Source organism: Schistocerca gregaria, chromosome X (genome assembly GCF_023897955.1).
Source record: "Schistocerca gregaria isolate iqSchGreg1 chromosome X, iqSchGreg1.2, whole genome shotgun sequence".
Lineage (NCBI taxonomy): Eukaryota > Metazoa > Arthropoda > Insecta > Orthoptera > Acrididae > Schistocerca > Schistocerca gregaria.
Genome location: NC_064931.1, coordinates 642061183 through 642083890, shown reverse-complemented (window position 1 = coordinate 642083890; position 22708 = coordinate 642061183). Strand labels below are relative to the sequence as shown.

The 22708-nt window shown below is 42.0% G+C and overlaps 1 protein-coding gene across 2 annotated transcripts in view; it reads left to right on the top strand.

The window, feature by feature from the left end:
• Positions 1-366: 366 nt before the first annotated feature.
• Positions 367-22708, top strand: part of LOC126298811 (steroid receptor RNA activator 1-like) — a 46264-nt gene continuing 23922 nt past the window's right edge. Inside the window, exons 1-2 of one of the 2 annotated variants that reach the window (XR_007552685.1) lie at positions 367-571; positions 7499-7809. Coding sequence is in view for 1 of the 2 variants with exons in the window: in XM_049990276.1 (XP_049846233.1) it covers positions 547-571; positions 7499-7809 (336 nt within the window). In the remaining variant the exon portion in view is untranslated. The remainder of the gene's footprint in view (positions 572-7498; positions 7810-22708) is intronic. The other variant, XM_049990276.1, reaches the window with a different exon arrangement.

The following is a 22708-nucleotide window of genomic DNA, read 5'->3' as shown; positions in this document are numbered from 1 at the left end:
ACTTACTTCCGAAAGCTTTAATTACCTAAACTCTGTATGACAGACACGAATTAATTTGACTTTGAAGCGGTAACTCTAGTCAAAAACGAAAATCTACACCCGCACGAAATTTACGTCTAAAAAACGTAAACAAAACTGGCGACTACCGGCCTTTTACGAAATACTTCCTTTTCGATCTAAATACGGCCAGAAAAGTGAAACCTTCAATAGACAGCCTAGAGAAGACACTAGTCTAAAATGTAATTGTAACTAAATTAGCTGTTATTACAATATTAATCACTTAACTTAGCGAGAGTGTCCGTGCTGTCATGTATGTATCCAATCGCTACAACATACGTCATACAGCCTGCCTTTGGCAAAGGGCACATATTATTTTGACAACTGCGGCGTAATATCTTAGCAAGATTCGAATGTAAGTAGTGGATGAGTGCCTGAGTGGTGAGAAGCGCGTGGACTCTGGGCTGTGAGCTACCCGTAAAAATAGTCTGAAATGATAATCGCGTTAAAAAAAGTTTAAATTGTAAACTTGAGAGAAGATATAAAAACATGAACAGTAGCACTGTACCAAAAGGTATAACATGTCATGTGACACTTATGTGACAATTGCTAAAGGATAACTAAGTAGTGTCATTGTGCTTTTAGATTTAATTTCAGACGCTTTCAGTATTTTGTTGGAGAACACATGGTTTCAAAAAGTTATTTTGACCAAGTGCTTCCATGACGTATTTTTGTGTAAGTAACATGACTGCAGTGGCTAAAGGAGAGACATATGGCATGTAATTTTTAGAAGTGTGTATTCAGTGAGTCAAGGGTGTGTTTAAGAGCGAGTAACGTACTATAGAGACAAGATTTTATTTTTTCCAAGACTCATGTTATAGTTTCCAACTTACGCTTTCGAATCCATAACATGCCCCGTTAATCACTGTCTGATGACATTTGCTAAGAATGATCAGTTAGTGAGCACTGACAGTAATTTTTAGTGTATGATCTTTCATGATTTGTTGTCCTTCGTTTTTCTTAAAACGCACACACAGAGTTAGCGCTTGCTGGTTTTGGAATGCCCGTGAAGGAATTAGTTGTTTGACGGCCCTAATTGCCATATAATTTCCTCGTAATGTATTGAATAAGGTGACATCAGTCACAATTTGAACAAGTAATTTCACATTGTTTGCCCTTGTAGCTACCTTATGCCTTCCTATTACGACATAATGGATCAATTTTGTGTATAAAAAGTCTCATGTAGACAATGTACAAGAGCTCTTTATTTGCATAGTGAGCCAGTTGTTTGATTACATCACTGTGACAGTGGAAACAGTGTCTTGATGGAATGTCGTATCATTCTAAATAGTCCACACTTCAATGTGCATGTCCAGTATTCTTTCATCTAAAATTACTTCCATATGTTCCCCTTTTTGTTTATTGTTGACTTCCTTGCATCTTCATCTGTTTGTTTATAAATAAAATGAACTAAGTACAATATACTGTGGCGGTTTCCTGGGAGCACAGGATTCTGAAGCCAGATGAGCAGGGACCTGTACAGATTGTACCCCTTGCCAACTTTAGCTAGCTGACAGTACAAGCATGCCATAGCAGTATAGCATTGCAGTACACATTCCTAATACAATGTTGATTCCAGTGAGTTGCTTGCCCTCTGTACAAGGATACAGCGTGTCTGCCTAATGCACATCTCTCTTATCATTATTTTAAATATCGTGATGGATGATTGCTTGCCAGTTATGATCAATATGTGAACTAGTCACAGGAACTGGTTTCCTCTATTTTTGGTTTTATTGTGATGATACAGAAAAATAATGTGATTTAATCGCATCCTGATTGTTGTCATAATATTCCTCATGTCAATTGTGGACCCACATCTTCATGTAATTTGAAATCGAATGCATCCACTCAACCATCCTCACTCTATATTGCTTACTGTCCACTCATCTTGCCATTTTGTGGTGACTATATTCTTTATTACTGTCACTGGGTTGGTGTATCGGGGGTGAAACTAAATAATGTTGTTGTTGAAGCCAGCTTCTTTGGGAAGGTTATCATCTTTCTCATTGAATTATGCATTATACTGAACTCTTATCCACAGGAACTTTACTCTTTTATCCTTGCTACAAGATTCTTCCACCACCTGGCCAATATTTGCGATGTATCTCTTCGAAGTATTGTTCTAGTTATGGTTCTGAAGTGTTCTGATGATAACTAATTATTGTGTGTAATACAACACAACCTACTAAGTTTCCTCCTATAATTTTGATGGTCTAGTTAAGTATGTGAACCAACAATGTATTCTTTAAAGCTTGATGTCATATGTTACGTAGATGGTGTATGCAGTGATTTTGTTTTTATGTTTCAATTCTAGATGTCATTAGTGTGTTTTGTTTGCAATGGGTCATTTAGTTATAGTGAGTTGTGGCTTCGATTGCGTTGTTCCTTAGACTTCCTTGGATCTATTGGAAATAGTGATGCAGTGAGGGATGATAATGAGTTAGATTGCACATTGAAGATAATGATAAAGCTGTTTTCTTTGACTAGTGGTGTTGAACAGATTCATGTGTAGCATAGGTGTAAATATAGCTGGAGTTCTAGCTTAGCTTGGAACTGGAAGGTACTATAGCATATTAATGTTTTTGAAGCAGCAAATGTGGTGACACTACCTTTTTTTACATTTTTCATTCCACTTTTAAATTCCTGATAAAACACTAATTTTCCCACTTTGATATGATATTTTCAAGTTACTGAATTTGAAAGTTGTTATTGGTCACTCATTACAACAGCGAACAAACGTAAAAGCACACAAAAATTTAACTCCAGAAATAGAATGAAACCAATGGGACAAACATGGGAAATAGTGTGGTTTTCAATGGAGACAAACTAAGAATATGACAATAAGAATGATGAAATCATTTCAAAAGAAATATTAACCCAAGAAACATACTCTCAGAATATTCAACATTCATCACAACCAGAAAATGTAAAAACAAAAAAGCCCCTGGCAGCATCAATTTTGCTTGGCATATACACTGAGGTGACGAAAATCTTTGCCTACCTCCTAATACCATGTCGGACTTCATGTTGCCTGGTGTAGTGCAGCAGCTTGATATGGTGTGGGCTTAACAAGTTATTGGACATCGCCTGCAGAAATATGCCATGCTGCCTCGGTAGCAATACATAATTGTGAAAGTCTTGCCAGTGCAAGATTTTGTGCACTAATTGAGCTCTCAGTTATGTTCATAAATGTTTGATGGCATTCATGTCAGGCAATCTGGGTGGTCAAACCATGTGCTCAAATTGTCCAGAATGTTCTTCAAACCAGTCACCAACAATTGTGGCCCGGTGACATGGCTCATTGTCATCTATAAAAATTTCATTTTTTGGTTGGGAACAGGTAGCCAAACGTACAGAGGACCCAGTTTATTCGTTGTAAATCCAGCCCACACCGTTATGAAGCCAACACCAGTTTGCATAGTGCCCTGTTGAAACTAGGGTCCATGGCTTCAGGGGGACTGTCACTCGAACCCTATCATCAGCTCTTAACTACTGAAATTGGGACTTGTCTGACCAGGCCACAGTTTTGCAGTTATCTAGGGTCCAACTGATGTGCTCATGAGCTCAGGAGAGGCACTGCAGACAATATTGCGCTGTTAGAAAAGGCACTTGTGTCGGTTGTCTGCTGCTGTGGCCCATTAATGCCAAATTTCACCACACTGCCATAATGTTTATACTGGCACTTGAATGTTGGTAGTTTACTAAAAGAGAATATTTTTAGATAAAAATATAGTGCCATGTAACTATTGTCTAAATAAGGATATTTATGCATGGTCTAATTGTTGTAGATGTTTAATGCATCTATTAATAACTAAGTTTGGTTATTAGGAAAATTGTTGAAGTTAATTTCTATGTGCAGCAACATTTCTTTTTCTCCGAACAGCATACCATTTTTTTTTGTGTTGATCTCATAGCTCTCAAACCAATAACACAAGCAGACAGTGCGTGGTTTGCCATATTATGTGAGGGTAGATTATGGATGTTATTTATTATTGATGTTTTTGTCATTAACAAAGCTGGGGTATGTTCACCCCCACCAAAAAATCTATCATTAATCAAAATACATAAATGAGTTTATTACAAGTATATATTTAGCTCAAAAGTGTGGAATCTATCTCAGTTGTGATTCATATATCATACCCATACACAACAATACATTACACAAAATTTGTCATCTTCAGTCATCCTATGATTTTGGATAACAAATCAACTGTGAAATGAAATGAAATGAAGTGTCGTGTGGCTAGTGCTTCCCGACGGGTAGACCAGCTGCCTGGTGCAAATCTTTTGAGTTGACGCCACTTCGACGACTTGCGTGTCGGTGGTGGTGGTGGTGGTGGTGGTGGTGGTGGTGGTGGTGGTGGTGGAGGAGGAGGATACAAGGGCCCCGTTGCATGACATTCCGTCGTGCTGACCACTCAGCTATTGGGGCGGATGGTTGTCAAATGGAATTACTGTAGAGTTGGTTGCTTTTATACTAGTGCAAATTTCAAAGAGGAGTCTTTTGACTCTAGCCATAGTTGAAGTCAGTATACTCTGTTTTTAACTATGCTTGTCAGCAGCGTAGATGTAAAAGTCACTCATACCTTATGTATGTATTGTGGAGTTTGTACTTTAATTTCCAAGTCACTTACGTAAATTATGCACAGTAATGGATTTAATGTAGTTCCTTATGGCAGTACCATATTGAAGATTCTCAATCCTGATTGGTAATTCTTATATTTAGTAAATATTTTACAGTTTGAGGTCACCATGTAATGAGGAACAACAGTGTGCAAGGTATTGACTGGATATGTAACTTGTGATAAGACTTCATCAGCAGAGAGTAATACTAGAAAGAAAAGGATATTCATTAAATGGGCTCACCAAATGTTGAAGAGTATATTGAGTGAAAGGAACAAGTGGTATAATTAGTCAGACAGTAATACACACCGATTATTTGTAAGTTTATCCAACTGTACCACCATTAAAACAACACTAATCAGTTCTCAACACTTTCTCTTGGAATTCCTGAAAAGCCTTGTGATGCTCATTCACACTAAACTGACTGGTTAAAACTGTAGCACTACTCCTGTAAATGCCTTGGAATTATGTCTTCAGACCATCTCTATGACAATACCAAAACCTACATGAACAGTATGCAGGAGTTGGACGGTTCTTCCTTTGCAGGTGCTGTGCACATTCCCACAAGCTTTTTAACAACCCAGTCTTATGAATACTGCAAATAGTAGTTTCTGTACAAAACTTCCTGTCAGAATAAAACTGTGAGTCTGGCCAGGACTTGAACCTGGGTCGTTGCCTTTAACAGGTAGGTGCTCTGTCACCTGAGCTACCAAAGTGCAACTCAAGACCCATTTTCACAACTTTGTTTCTGCTGGTACCTCATCATCTACCTTACAAATTTACAGAAGTATTCCTGAAAAACTGCCAGGAAGTTTTGTATGAGGCATACTCTGCTACAGAATGAAAATTTATTCTGGAAACCACACTTGGGGTCAGTCTCCAACAATCTCATCATCAATGGGATCCTCCTTCCTTTCTTCAGTTGATTGGCCTTCAAGCTATCCATTTCAGGTATCCAGCAATTAAAAAGTTCAGACCACCCAGGTTTCCAATCTCTGTGTATAAAGGCCAACGAAAGGTACTGTATTTTTCTGGATACCAGACCACATAGGAATTTGAGGAAACTTATTCGCAGATGTAATAATACCATCTCAGGTAAACACTGTTGTCCAGTTTGCCATCCCACAAAGGGTTGTCTCTCAACTGTTTACCGACTGTCATGTGTCAGCTTGATGAAGTGTTACTGGAAGTGATGGACAGTAAGCTGCAGTTGCTGAAGCTAACTTCTTCTGTGTACATGTCTATCTTCAGTCACTTGAGTGAGATGAGGTTTTACCAAACCAATTCCATTTTTGTATTGGTTTACACTGTAGTAAGAGTGTTGAAGTACTGTCAAAGACCTGTCTCCTTCCTTAAAAACCGTGCGAGGTGGCGCAGTGGTTAGCACACTGGACTCGCATTCGGGAGGACGACGGTTCAATCCCGTCTCCGGCCATCCTGATTTAGGTTTTCCGTGATTTCCCTACATCGCTCCAGGCAAATGCCGGGATGGTTCCTTTGAAAGGGCACGGCCGATTTCCTTCCCCATCCTTCCCTCACCCGAGCTTGCGCTCCGTCTCTAATGACCTCGTTGTTGACGGGACGTTAAACTCTAATCTCCTCCTCCTCCTCCTCCTCCTCCTCCTCCTCCTCCTCCTCCTCCCTTAAAAATGTGTTATTTGAAAGAAAATCAATAAAGAACATGGAATTAAAAAAATAGTTTTGTGCACATTGATTAGAATGTGAGCTGGATGTTGCATATTTCATATTTTCTCCAAATGTCCAATTTGTGGCATCTTGCTATGGGTAATATCAAATTTTAGAGATGAAAGTGATAGAAAGTTGGCCATTTTGCTGTTTTCCATTCCTTTCTGTTTTTATGTTATTGCATGGCAGCTTTTCAGTGAGTAAGATACTGTCTGGGTTGTCTAGAAGTTAGTGTCACAGCCTACTATGTGGAGAACCTGAGTTTGGTTCTGATTACCTCAGATTTTTCTTTGATGGGAAGATATGGAACAGTGGCCATTCAGTCCTGTGAGACCAAATGAAAAGGTGATTGAATAGATAACAGTTGAATTGACATGACAGTCACCAAAATTGCCTCAAAATGAAAGATTTGCACCAGTCTAGGAGCCACATGGTGATTACTTGCCTCTTCAGCTGGGGTCACTAAAATACCCTTCTATGGTGGTACTTGGCTCAGAGGTTATTGGTTTTAACCCTGATTGGGTGAAAAAATTTTGATTGGCAGAGTGTAGACATCAAAGGTATAAAATTTCTGCAAACGGATGTCCTAGTTTATATTCCAAACCTCTCCACAGTGTCTATGGATTGAGGGCACATGACTTTGTTGATAGTGGTGACGTTAAGCTCACTAGCCCCATTGCTATTAACTTACATGAATGCAAAACATTTACATTTAAGACTCCTAGTACTCAAACTGCCCAAGTGCATCTACTAAAAAGGACTTATTTCATGCTATTATCCTCAAGAGCAGAGGGAGGGGAGAGGAATGAGGGAGTGAAAGGGTGGGGGGAGAGAATGAGTGAGTGAGTAGTTGGTTGGGTGGTTGGTTTGTTTGTTTATTGCTCAGAAATAACATAATATGGTCATCCTCAGGCTTATTCGTGGTGGCTCTCTAGAGATGTTTGTCTTTCAATAACAGCTTTTAAGTGTGTGTGTGTGGGGGGGGGGGGGGGGGGGGGGGTGGTTCAATGGTTGATAATGCTGTAAAATACAGAGTGAATTTGTTGAACTAGAGTGCAAATTTGCTTTTAGACTGAATCATATGTTTTTTTCGAAATTGTATTCACTATGGTTATTATTTTTTCATCTACAGTTGCCACTCCTGGTTGGAATGATCCACCACAGCTTTCGTATGACCCATCAAGGCCTCAACAAACAGCATCAGGAAGAGCTAAACTGACAAAGAGGGTGGCATTCCCAATACAAGGAGCAGAGCAGACATCATCACAGAGAGTTCAGACAGTACTTCCTCCTTTGTCAGCTCCACCTGTTAGCTCTGTTACATTGGACAAAAGTAAAGAAACTGAAGCTTGCAGGCCTGAAGAATTAAGTATTTCAAATGAACAGTGTTCAAAGGTGGTCAGAAACCTCTCTGAATGCCTGGACCGCAGTGGTTGTGACATGGTTTGTTCACTTTGCTGTTATTGGGCTCCAAAAATAGGCTTAGTGTAACATTTATGATAGTGCTTGTGGGTCATTGATTTACAGTGCCAGCTTATATTTTTGTGTAATTATTTAGTCTATAAATGATGATTAGCTATGAATTTGAAGTGTTGATTCTATTTAGTTCAGTGTTCTACTTTTATAAACCCGAATGAACGTGTTAATTGAACAACCACCTTCAATCACAAGTGTGATTTTACTTCAGTTTATGGTGCATTTTGAGCCCTGTGGGCTCATCTTGAGGTGTTTCAACAGTCTACATCAATGTATGTGCATTTATACACTTACGGATTATGTGACAGTAGATACATGGTTTTTAGCATAGCATGAGTAAACATGTTTATGTGCACATATATACATAAGTGTATAAATGCACATAAACATGTGTCCTAATACTGTGCTTCAAAACCATGTATCCATCACTGGAAACAGGAAGTTATTTTTCTATTTGTCTTAAGTTTGTAAATGGATATTTACAATCTGCCTCTTTGTAATATACCATTGTAATCTTACCACGACCAGAATTAAACTAAATCTGATATATAGAAAGAAACTTCCACATGGGAAAAATATATTAAAAACAAAGATTCCAAGACTTACCAAGTGAGAAAGCACCGGCAGACAGGCACATGAACAAAACACACACACACACACACACACACACACACACACACACACACACACACACACACACACACACACACACACTCTGTGCGGATGGATGTGTGTGTGTGTGTGTGTGCGCGCGCGCGCGCGCGTCCTTTTTTTCCCCTAAGGGAAGTCTTTCCGCTCCCGGGATTGGAATGACTCCTTACCCTCTCCCTTAAAACCCACATCCTTTCGTCTTTCCCTCTTCCTGAAGAAGCAACCATCGGTTGCGAAAGCTAGTAGTTCTGTGTGTGTGTTTGTGTGTTTTGTTCATGTGCCTGTCTGCCAGCGCTTTCCCGCTTTGTAAGTCTTGGAATATATATATATATATATATATATATATATATATATATATATATATTGTGTGTGTGTGCGCGCCTCGCTCTTAAATCACCTGAAGATGAGTCTCCAGGTCTTGGAATGTATTGTGCACTGAAATAAAATCACGATTGTGGTTGAAGGCAGTTGTTCTTTATTGTATGAAAGTCACGGAAGAAATACTTCACAAAATACAGCTCAGTGTTTTAATATAAGGTTCACTACTGTGGGGAAGAAGGATCTTAGTGTTGAGTTGAATAACTTATAAAGTTAAACGGGGTCAAATATTTTTTGATAATAGCTATATTTTTCTTACACTCTTGTATTTGAATTTTTAACTTACCTGAAACCATGTCCGAATTTCTTGATCAAGTCATAACATTCGAAGTTCTTCAATTCAGCCTCAAATTTAATTAAAGTATCTTTCATTTCATTAAAATTCTTCAATTTCCTTTAGTGATCAAAAACTTTTTAATTTTTTTTATTTACACAGTTAACTATACCAATCAAATTTATTTATAAATCAAAATGGGATACATAGATCATGTGAGCTGCAGTATTGGGATCTTAACATTGATTCATGCATTAATGTCAGCTTGAGTCCAAATGCATGTGACATCAAAAATGTGCCTGTATTTATCCATTGTAATATGGTTATAAAGTCTTTGATGCTAATAAGCTCATCTACGATGTTCAAAATACATTGTTATTTATGATTTTTATGTATGAATATATTAGTGTTGCAATGGTTGGACTCACTGTTTCGAGGATATTATTACTAAGACATTTCACAATAGAACATCATTCCTGTAGTAAAACTTGAAGCATGATGTATCACTGTTCTACAAATGAGCCATCTTTATGTACAGAACATAGTACAAATTGATGATTGCTGGCCACCTTCCACTGTAAATGTGGGTTTTCGTGTCAGGAGTCTCTGAAGACATGTTCGGCTTGCCTTCATTGCATCTTTTCATTTAGAGGGGCTGCATATTTAAGGGAATGTGACTCTGTCAAGAAAGAAAGGTATTCGGAAGGAAATGACTGTGGCCTATAGTAAGGGACCAACCCCAGCATTTGCCTAAACTGCAGATGGGAAACCACAGAAAAGAACATTCACAGCTACTGGCTGATAGATTCCAACCACCAAGTCTCTAGAATCCAGGGATTGCTAGCTCAGCACCTCAAGGCACAGAGCTACCCCAGTTGTTGAAGAATATGAAAAAACTGGTTGTTGTACGTTGTTTTCAAATAAAATAAAATGCATCACAGCAGAAGGTCAAATTCTGATATTGCAAATTTATCCTTTGATTGTAGATTCATCAGTTGATAGTGCATGGATGCATACATTTTAATATTTAATTGTGTGGGGAATTAGTGACCTCAGTTGTTATAGTATAACAAGGGCGTAAATGGACTTAGGATGAAGACGGATGGGAGATGCATGATACAGTCAGCTCAGACGAATTGAAGTAGCGTCTTGAAAAAATCTTTTAGAAATGAATGAACTATAGACTTTGTCATCTCATACCCTTCTGTTCCCCACAAACACTTCCCCATCATTCCGTATCAGAACCGGTTTTCATAATTGGGTACTTCCCACATGACCTGATTTGGACGAATGATGACAGAATTTTGAGCCAATTTTTTAAAGAAATGAAACCATCACTTTTTGGACAATATTGTTGTTGATCAACGAGATTTTTGGGTGACACAGGCAAATCCAAGTGTGGTTATATGGTCTGATTTCGATGTAATGTTGTTTGCAATGATGATTAACACTCCACTGCGTGAAATATTTTGACCCCTAACTTCTCACAGTCTCCAAATGATGACTCCAGTGCTAACATTAAACTGCAACAGATGGGTGATTAGCCAATTATAGTCATGTGGACATATTTTTAACTTATCATAACACTAGTGGAAATATTAAAATCAGTTTTTCTTTTTTGTTTTACAATCTTATCTGTAATTAGAAACTATCAGAGCAGCATACAGCGCAAAAATAATAAATGGCAGCACATACATTAAATTAAACTGAAAGTAAGAACTGAAGAAGTGTGCAGCTGCCTGCTACACATTCTCATCTGAAGGGACTGAAGACATGATAATCGCATGACAAGAGATCAGGACTAGAGGGGAGTGTGCTCCAATGTTTCCCATTTGAGTTAGTGTAACTTGCGCGTTAGAACATTTGCAGTGTGGGAATGTGCGTTACATGCTGCCCCATACACAGTCTTCATTCTCCTGTGGATGTCTACCAGTATCTGTCCCTCACCAGCCAAGAAAAGAATAACAGCATGTTAATTGTGTTTGGATGTGTTTGTCGAAAAGACACGAATGCCAGACTAATCCCTTGCTGATATGTCGGTTCTTATATTCCTGTGTCGGAGTCATGCTACATTGCATATATGCCTCGGCAATGCCCCCGCACAGAAACTTTTTGATCGCCTCTTATATCCATCAATTTGATTATATGGCATCTAAGTCACGTGTAATTTCGTTTAGGTGATGGGGGGTCCAGACCCCCCTGGACCCCTCCTTTGGCTTCGTCCTTGAGATAGTGCCCCACAATGATTTTAAACTCAGGGATATACTTTTAGGTTGTTTATTATTTCATATTTTATACACACATTTTAAAGTAGTATTATATCATACCTTTGAGGAGTTAGACAATAACAAAATTTTTTATTTGATGCTCAACTTGCTCTGTCCTGTGCCAGAGTAAGACTGAGATGCCAATAATGAACATCAATTTTTATCCTGCTGTCATAGTCTGAGTGCTGCCGTATACCACCTGTAACAGGGTATTAATGACAGACTTCAGAAATAATTAAACTGCTTTCCAAAAATGATAGAAAAATTTTGAAGCTGCAGTAAGTCAAGAAATAAATGCCATTAAAGTGGAATATATCACTAACACAGTAATACTATTCACAAAGACCACATGCTAGTCAGTGATGCTTAAGTTCCTTTGCATTCTCTCTGCATATATGAAGCAAGGGGAATAAGACAGTGACTTGAGCTGTCTCAGTGATAGAAGACAGTCAACTAAGATGAAGTTGAGTCGTCATTTACCAGACAGACTGTGATTTGGGCATTCGGCAGATTGGAGCCACAGCAAACCAAAATAGAGGTGGCTAAGTGGTTAAATGTTTGCTTTTGAGTTGCTTGTAGACTGTAGATGTGATTTGAAACCACAGATTCGGTGTCTTAGAAGTTTCAAGCGAGGCTCACTGTGTGTCAGAGATCCTGGCAAGAATCTGGATACAAGCATTCCAACAGCTCAGCCCAAATTGGGATTTCTTCCTAGGTATTTATATAAAATACAGTAGTTTGTTGATAGCAACTGTATTGAAACAATGGTATCTCCAAACATCTGGAGACATTGCCCATTCGGTCATGAGGCATGTCGCCCAGCTCAACACCTCAGCAATCCTACAGTGAGCATCCTATCTCTACACCCCCAGGACACTCTCAACACTTTTGTGAGTACATGGATGGTGAGCACGATGCCCCAAGCCATCCTCTCACTGTGTCTTTTTCCCAGATTTGTTGTCTACGACAGATTCCTTGTGGACAACGTAGCTTTGTCATAGGACATCTATTAAGGCTTTAGAGATTTTTGTTTCTTTATTTTACACCTCCTATTTCAGTTAACTCATGTTTGATCTCCACATCTGGGTTTGCTCTCCACCTTTCAAAGTTTGTACAGAATTGTGGGCCATGGGGTGAACGTCACCCAGTACCCAGCATGGAAACCAGTCCACATGGGGGTTGTCAATTAACTGCATGGTGTTAGTTCCCTCTCCCCATCCGACTAAGCAGGGAATGCACTATTTTTGCCCAAGGTGTTACCTCCTCACACATATTGAGGAGTGGGTGCCTGTTGGTTTGGGGGCACTGGGCAGTGTCTGTCAAGCTAGGTGGCCATTGCTCTGTGTGGGTGATGTCTGTGGGGAGATCCCTTGTTTGGAGTAAGCAGTGTCAGGGCTGATGTCTAACACAGTGAAAAGACCAAAATTACCGTATTTACTTGAATCTAAGCCGCACTTTTTTTTCCAGTTTTTGTAATCCAAAAAACTGCCTGCGGCTTAGAATAGAGTGCAAAGTAAGCGGAAGTTCTGAAAAATGTTGGCAGGTGCTTCCTCATCTAACTTCTGCCGTTGAATATATGTAGTGCTATACAATCATGCTGCTTTGCAGGCACAAAGATAAATGCTGGTGCTAAAATCTGTGCGTCAGTAAATAAATGTAAAAAAAAAAAAAAAAAAAAGTGGAAGACGAGCTTTTTTCCTCCGCCCCGAGTTTCGACCACTGCATTTTCATACATTATCCATAGAAGTAAATACAAATTCTGTATTGTTCATCTTCGAATGCTGCAGCGTTTCAATGTACTACTAAAATCCGACTGGCAAGACTGTCAGGGATGTTTGTCAATATGGCCAATTCTACGTTCTGAATTTTTTCCTACTTGTGAGAAGAGATGGTTGCTAATAGGACCTTTTACGAATTGTGAGTCACATGCAGTATTATCTTCACCATAAGAATAATATGAATATAAACATTTTGCCATGTATTCTTTTGTGTTTGATGCTATCTCATTTAAATTCTGTCTGCCTAATAAACTACAAAACTAGAGTGAGACAACAGCAAATGTGGAAGAATATACATATCATGTCATGTTTTTATTCGTATTATTCTTATGCGTAATAGTGATAGTCAGAAATGAAGCATGGCAACTGACTACATTTTTCAATCAAAGATGACTCTAATTACTGTGCAGAATGTAATGTACTAAAGAGGCGTTTGCAAAGATTTTCAAATGGAGAAAAATTTTCGCTAAACTCTTGCTCAGAACATCTTTAATCATACGCAGTCTATTATTTGGTTCTTGTTGATCATTATCAAAGAAAGCAGCAGTGTAAGTAACAACAAATAGCAGGCTCTTGCCAGTGTATCGCTAATGAGACGATTCCCCCCCCCCCCCCCCCTCGCTCTCTCTCTCTCTCTCTCTCTCTCTCTCTCTCTCTCTCTCTCTCTCTTTCTTTTTGTAAGCGGCGGTAGCACGCACAAAAGCAAGCCATGCTGCTAGCGGCGACAGGCCATAAACACTCGATCATCAGAATGCGACAAACAGTGCATGACACAGTACAGTAATGCATCTTCAGCTTAGAGTGACGTAAACACCTACAACAAAGAGAACGGCACTTATCAGATCAAAGAAAATTAAGCAATCAATTCAAACCAGACGAAGCATGTGGAAAACGAAGGGTACTCGTATAAATACGAACGGAGCGCCTGACATATAGCAATGGCTACCTGGTTAAGCTTAACTGCTAAGCTTAAGACTTGAACCAAACTACTGTAGTTGTATCGTCATTCATTCGACCTAAATTGTCTCATATTACAATGGACCAACTTTGTTTCGATTTGGAGAGTGTGGCCTAAAACTTTACTCTCCCCTTGAATATTGAGTCTCGAATTTCAGGTGCAGCTTAGATTCGTGAAATTTTTTTTTTTCCTTGATTTCGAGTCCCATTTTTCAGGTGTGGCTTAGAATCGAGTGCGGCTTAGATTAGAGTAAATATGGTACCAGCTATTGGCCATGACACTATGACTGTCTCTTCAGACAGACCAGAATTCTTCTGTGTAGATCATAACGAGCTTCAGAACTTTCCCTACTTGGCCACACCATGAGAGGAAAGCAAAATCAAACTAATTACAAAAACTTACTCCTCTTAGTTCGTGGTTGCATCTTTACTGATGGAGTGCCCTTTTGACCTACCAAGCCAGTGTTCTTTTTGGAAAACACTGAAAATATTTTTGGAGAAATATCTTTCCTTATTAAATTATGAAATGGTTCTGTTTTAATTAAAACAGTGAATCCTATCTCTTATAAGAAATCTTGCTAATGTACATGTTATTGTAACACCCAACAAGAACCTGAGTAATCTACAGGGTTTAATTTTTCAGTTGGACATACCACTGCAGAAATTGAAGTAGTGAGGAGTCCACTTCACGTATCATGTACGTCGAGGCCAATCAGAGTATAAGGTTGACATCAGAGCAGTCACCCTCACTTTTGAGAGGGACGCACTTCCTGAGAAACTGAAAACCGTGGCCTTTCATTGTAATTTGAAGCCATATTTCCTATCATCAATGCGGTGTTTTAAATGCCAATAGCATGTGTTTCCCCAGTGTGTGTAAAACTTGATTCGTAGAGAGTTTGGTCAACCACTTCATCCCCCCTGCGGTTCTGAGGGTTACAAAAGGCCCAAGGTATTCCTGCCTGTCGTAAAAAGTGACTAAAAGGAGTCCTCACCTTTTGGCTTTTATGTGATGGTCACCGGTATGGTTTGACCTCCATTCTTCAAAATTTTCCTGAAGAGCGAGCCAATTGGGGAAGGGCACCTCACGTGGTGCGTCACTTCCATCTTGCATTGAGATCTTTAGCCAACTTTCTCGTTGTGGCATTGCAGTCCCGCTCATCCTTCATCTCTTGGGCGAGGACATCTTCTGGGGTGCGTTTTCCTCCCCCCACTATGAGTGTCGTTTTGTGCACCAATGATGACCATGGAATTCTTTGCACCTCATATCCAGCACGGTAGCCAGTCCATTGTGGTACCATCTTGGTTGTAGCCCCCTGAATACACAGGGATGGCTCTCCTGATGACTGCGCCATTAACTCCCCACATATGCCAGGTGGCCTTTGTTGTGGCTGGGTGGCGCCCATGGGGAGGGACCCTGGTCAGAACAGGTGGCTTCAGGGCATATGACGCACAATGAAGCGTACCACATCATCACTTGCCGGTGATCAAACTCCAGCAGTCTCTAAGCATTTGAAGTCTCAGTACAATGCAAGGAAGTATGATCATAAATCGTCCCCCTCCCTGGCCACACCATGGGAGGAACACCAGGCTATGGATGGCAGAAAACCTTATTCACCCCGGTACCTCACATGTACGATAAGCAGGTTGCCACCTGCCTTCATCTTGGTGTTCGAGGGTGACACATTACCCGAGCAGGTCAAGGTGATGGTCTACCACTGTGATGTCAAGCCATATATCCCTCCCCCAATGCGGTACTTTCAGTGTGGGAAGTTCGGCCATAGGTCTTCCCGCTGTACTTCCAGCATCACATGTCAAGATTGTGGGTGTCCATCCCATCTCAATACTCCATATACTTTGCCTCCCATCTGCGTCAACTGCGGAGAGCATCATTCCCCTTGCTCACCAGACTGCAGGATTTTACAGCGAGAAAGGAAAATCATGGAATACAAGACCCTGGACCAACTGACCTACATTTTGGCCAAGAGGAAATTTGAGCGCCCACATCCTGTGGCTGTGACCTCCACTTATGCCTCCGCTACGAGAACAGAAGAGTTGTACTCCCATCAGTTCTGCAAGTTTCAGTCGGCTCTCGATGAGTGCTTCCCTCCCTGTTACTCCAGTACCATGTACCTCAGGAGCACTGTCTCTCCAACCATTGGGGGTCATTCTCAGCCATCAACCCCTCTTTCTGTTCTCCTGCCCTCGCTGACTGTTCAGTGAGAGGTCATTGACGACCTTCATTCCAGTGACCACTTCCCAATCCCCCTTCACCTCCTAAATAGCTCACCATGTGAAGTTAAGCCACTAAAGTGGATGGTCAGCAGGGCTGACTGGATGCGTTCCAGCCAGCTGGCTGTGTTCCAGCCAGCCAGCTGGCTGTGTTCCAGCCAGCCAGCTGGCTGTGTTCCAGCCAGCCAGCTGGCTGTGTTCCAGCCAGCCAGCTGGCTGTGTTCCAGCCAGCCAGCTGGCTGTGTTCCAGCCAGCCAGCTGGCTGTGTTCCAGCCAGCCAGCTGGCTGTGTTCCAGCCAGCCAGCTGGCTGTGTTCCAGCCAGCCAGCTGGCTGTGTTCCAGCCAGCCAGCTGGCTGTGTTCCAGCCAGCCAGCTGGCTGTGTTCCAGCCAGCCAGCTGGCTGTGTTCCAGCCAGCCAGCTGGCTGTGTTCCAGCCAGCCAGCTGGCTGTGTTCCAGCCAGCCAGCTGGCTGTGTTCCAGCCAGCCAGCTGGCTGTGTTCAAACACTGCAACAGCATCCAAGGATGGGTGGACCACGTCACACGAGTGATCCATTGTGCCGCTGACCTCTTCATGCCACAGTCCTCAGGTCATCCTATGACACAACCTGTATCTTGGTGGACAGATAAGTGCCACTCCGCGATCCAGGAAAGTCATGCGCCTCTCAGACATTTTAAATGCTGGCCAACAGCAGACAACTTTAGGGCCTTAAGAGTTATGAAGGCCAAGGCTCGAATTAAGAAGAGTAAGAAAAGGTCATGGCCAGTGTTCCTTGACTCCATCAATCATTCCACTTCCATAAAAGTATGGGAAGCCATGTGGAGGACTTCCGGTAAACACAGCTGTTTACTGATAGCAGCAGTGCTGAAACAGGGGTGCCTCCAAACAACACCCAGGCACATTGCTCAGATGCTGGCCAAGCATTTTGCACAAACTACTGCCAATGCAAGCCTGGATCCGGCATTTCGTCGCTACTGTGTGACTATGGAGAGGAAAAAGTTGAACTTCAGGTCCAACAGTTCTGAGGCCTACAACTCCCCTTTCTCTATGTGGGAGCTCAAATTGGCACTGACTGAGATTCATGACAGTGTAGCTGGTCATGACCAAATCCGGTACTGCATGCTTCAACATTTGCTAGCAGCATCAAAGGAAATTCTCTTCGAATGTTGTAATCTAATATGGCAGTGAGGCAACTTCCCAACTCGAGGGACGCAATTCTGATCCCTCTCCTCAAATCAGGAAAGGACTGCACGTGTCCCAGTAGTTATCAGAGTATTGCCTTAACGAGCTGTGTAGGAAAGACCATGGGGCGAATGGTTAGCCATTGTCTGGTCTGGTTGTTAGGAACCAAACAAATCCTTATCCGCTATCAGTGTGGATTTCAGTCCACTGTCAACAATCTGACCCTCCTAGCTTTGATATAAGTAAGACATACGGTAATACTTTCAGATACTGTATTCTCACACAACTGCATCAATAGGGCTTTCATGGCAACCTCCGCATCTTCATTCGGTCTTTCCTGCCTCAGCGGTTTTTTAGGACTCAAGTTGGTGATTTGAACATGAGAGTGGTGTTCCTCAGGGTAGTGTTTTAAGTGTTACCCTGTTTGACATAGCCACCAACAGTATCACATCTACGGTAAGGAATCCTGTATAGTGCTCCTTATTTGTAGACAATTTTGCTGTTTTCTGTTCCTCCTCCAGTGGTGTGTGTGTGTGTGTGTGTGTGTGTGTGTGTGTGTGTGTGTGTGTGTGTGTCTGCGTCTGCGCGCGTGTTTTAATCATTCTTCTTGTCTTATTACTTTGCCTGCCTTGAATATAGGGGACACCACCCTACATTTTAGAGACACACAATGGTTTATGAGCCTCATTTTTTGACTGCCGATTGTCATGGTTACCACATCTGCAAGACCTGAAAGCCAGAACCCTGAAGGCACTGAACATCATCAAGTACCTTATCCACAGGTCTTGGAGCGGACAGGGCCCGTCTCCTTCAATTTAATTGGGCTTTTGACCGTTTGCGGCTGGAATACGGGTACACGGGGTACGAGCCAGCGAGGCCCTGTTACTTGCGGATCATTGATGCTGTCCATCATGAGGGGATTCGGCTGGCCATGGGTGCTTCTGGGACCAGTCCCATACCTAGCATCTGTGCTGAGGCGGGGGAACTGCCACTTACCATCTGGCACCAGATCCTCATGGTGTGTCAGTTCCTTGCAGCTCCAACTTCACCCATGCACCATATTGTTGCTCATCCACCTGTGGAATGCTTTTTCTTCAATGGTGTACAAACCACGATGCCATCTGGAATCTGCATGCAACATGTGCTGGTGTCACTTGGTGTGGAGCCAGTACGACCCAAAATTCAGGGTTTTAAGCGTCTGCCATGGCCCGGAGTGATTTTAAATTTGATGCGGTACAGGAGAGGTAGCACTCCTGCTTCCATTCTTAATGTGATATTCTCTGTATTTTCTCAGAGTATCATGACCATGTAGCTCTTCTTATGGATGGGTCTAAGCAGAGGGCTCTGTTGGTTTCTCTGTCGTTTTCCCATATCATGTCCTCAGGGTAAGACTGCCATCACAATTTACTGTCTTAGATGCAGAATTATCGATCTTGCGAGCACTGGTGTAGATGAGGCGTTCTCCCGGTGTTAGATTTCTCTTCTGCCCAGGTTTTCTGAGTGCCCTTTACTCTCTGCTGTGTTTGTACCCAGCAGGTACAGTACCCCAGAGTATCAAGGATGCCCTCCTGCGACGACGACAACTGGTGAAGGCCGTGTCTTTCTGCTGGGTACCTGGGCACATTGGAATTGTGGGGAACGAAAGGGCAGGTCAGGCAACGAAGGAGGCGTGCCGTGATCAAAAGTGGTTCAAATGGCTCTGAGCACTATGGCACTTAACTGCTGAGGTCATCAGTCCCCTAGAACATAGAACTACTTAAACCTAGCTAACCTAAGGACGTCACACACACCTATGCCCGAGGCAGGATTCGAACCTGCGACCATAGTGGTCGCGCGGTTCCAGACTGTAGCGCCTAGAACCGCTCCTTCACTCTGGCGTGTCGTGATTCTCAGGTATTTCGGTGTGCTGTCCCCTTGCATGCTATCACCTCACAGTTGATGTACGAAGTCATGTGTTGGTGGGAAGACAAGTGACTGTCAGTGACCGATAACTAGCTCTGTCCCATCAAGCTGACAACTCGGTCGTAGAGTACTTCCTTCTTACTTGTCTTTGCATATTCCACAGCTCTATGATGCATGGATTCTTGCTATGACGAGTGATGCTTGTGGTGTGCAGACTACAGTGTGTCACATTTTATTGCACTGCATTTTATCTGCCGACCTGTGAACTGCAGTGGGTTTGCCAGCTGATCTCTAGTCTATTTTATGTAATAATCAAACAAATGTGGTTAAGGTTTTAAAGTTTTGTGAATTGCCCAACGTTCCTAACAAGATTTTAGGGAGATATTCTTAAGGTGTCAAAGGGTGGCTGGCTCACCCTAGTTTTTTGCAAGTGCTCAGCCAGTCGCATTTTCCTGTTACTGTAGGCTTTCCCAGTGTATACTGCTGATGAAACCTTCTCGGGCTTCCATCTGGGTAACTGCATCGAAAATCTGCAGGTTTTCGACGCAGCTACACAGATGGAAGTCCGAGAAGATTTCATCAACATTTCCCTGTGCCTTTCATTCAGTTCTTCTGTGTTTTGTTTTCTCTGTGTTTTAATTTCTTGGTTAGCTATCTTCTCTCCTAATTGGTTTAGTGCATGTGAGAGTGCATGTGATACAGAGTGACTGTGTTAAAGTGCATGTGTATACAACACTTTTAGTTCATCTCCACATTCATTTCTTTTAAGAAGTGCAAGGGCATTGATGACCTTATTGTTGGGCACCCATTAGATTCAAATGTCAGCCGCGCGCGCGCCTACGATTCTCTGTTGGAGATGACCACCCTCCCTGATCTAAGAAATGGGCTTTCCTAATTAAGAAATCAAAAATTCAGAAACTTACTGTCCCCAATCACCTCTCATATTTTGAAGCTTGGAAGTAGTCTCATTGGTATTGGCTTTTGCCACTGCTGTGGCATGGTCATCAACAGTACCTCGAGTATTTACTCCCATAGAACCATCTTTGAAAAAGCAGTATCCTCATATGGAACAGTCTGTTGTCAGGATTTCTTTTTAGGAAACCCTCTCCCCAGAAATCTACAGACCAGTGACACAACAGATGCCAATGGCTGAAAGAATCACGGACTGATGGCCCTAGGCCAGCTCGTTACTCTTAATCTCCTACTTCCACAGCAGATAAGACCTCACAAGAGTGCTGACCCTCTAAATTAGTTAGAGATACAGAATAATTCTTGGGAGAAGACTAATCCATTAGCCCAGGAGGTGCCAGATCCTCCCACACCACCGGACACTGAAGCAATCTTTTCAGATTGTTATTCCATCCCCACAGGTGACAGACAGTGGTCTTGGGTGCGACTTGTACTCCTGGCCTCCTTAACGTAATACTTCAGTGGAGCAGCAATGGATATTACTGTCACGAGCCAGAACGGCAATTAATGCCATCAGTGGAGCTGCAATTGATATTACTGTTACCAGCCAGAACTACAACTAGTGCCCTCTTGTTCTGTGATCTGTGTTGCTCTCCAAGGAATGTATTTCACTGGTGTCAATTCTCCATCTCTTTGAGGTTACATTGCACTCAGATTGAACAGTGCTGATCCTGAGAGAGCTTATGGAGGGGTCTGTATATTGGTTAGTACATACAGATGTCAGTGAGTGGAGTCCCCCTAGTACCACACTGGAAACAGTAACAGTGTGAGTGATCCCAGCAATCACTGTAACATTGAGAATGAGATTTTCACTCTGCAGCGGAGTGTGCGCTGATATGAAACTTCCTGGCAGATTAAAACTGTGTGCCCGACCGAGACTCGAACTCGGGACCTTTGCCTTTCGCGGGCAAGTGCTCTACCAACTGAGCTACCGAAGCACGACTCACGCCCGGTACTCACAGCTTTACTTCTGCCAGAAGTTTCACTGTAACATTGATTTACTCCTGGTACTTATTTACCTTGCGATGACCTCTGGCCCCACTACCACTACCACTACCACTACCACTACCACTACCACTACCACTACCACTACCACTACCACTACCACCAACAACAACAACAACAACAACAACAACTTTCTTCTACTTGAGGGCTCTCAATGCACACCACCACCACCTGTGGAGGATTACCACTTCATCGTCTGATTAACAAAGTTCTTTCTGATCTCTATCTATGCCTTGCCAATGATTGTACTCATATCCACCTATGGCTATTGACCTTACTCTCTTTTTTTCCCCAATCTTGTGGCTTCACTGCATTGGTCACTGTATGACAATCTTTGTGATAGCTATGATGTTGCAGTGATCCTTTCTTGGCATTGCCCTTATGGACCACTTGCCATGTTGAGGTCTCTGAAAAGCCAACTGGCTGTTGTATATCTTTGCTGTCACTTCCACCCCCCCCCCCCTCCTCCCCTGTATTGGACCACTTTCACCAGTGGCCAGTACCATGGTGAATCAAAGACATTGCAACAGATCTTAAGTACTGACAAAGAGCCCTGCAATGCCTCAAGTGACATCCTTCACCAACCGCCCTCATCACTTTTATGGGACGCAATGGAAAGGCTCACTAATTAACTGAAGGCAGTAAGAAGAAATACACGGAGCGCTGTGTGTCCTCCTTGGGAATATATACCACTTCATCCCAGATGTGGACCAATCTCCTTAGTTAACTGTGCCACAAAAGGTAACTGGTTCTGGGTCTCCTCATTCATGGGAGTATTTCTACTGATGAGTCAGCTATTACTGATCACCGTATCATCCACTTTGTGACAGTGTCCACATCCTCTTCCTACCTGGAAGCCTTTCCAAAGATTAAATGACAAAGACATCCCTCTTTTCTCACCCCCCCCCCCCCAAAAAAAAACACACACACACACACACACACACACACACACACACACACACACACACACACACACACACACACACACACACACTTGCTAAACTGAATTATGTAATCAATCTTTCATTGATTGAGAACTGATTTAGGTTCTTGATTTGTCACACAATATTGCCCCAGTCTCTGATCCAATTCATAATCAGACAATCCAACATTCAGCACTTAAATGTGATCCAGATTCCATCTGCTCAGGGTCTTCAACTGTATTTGGCTCGAAGATGCTTTCCTTTCTCAGTGGATAGATAGCACCATCAACCCTATTTTTAAACCAGGCAATAACCCTACGTCCATTCACACCTGCTAACCGATTAATGTTGC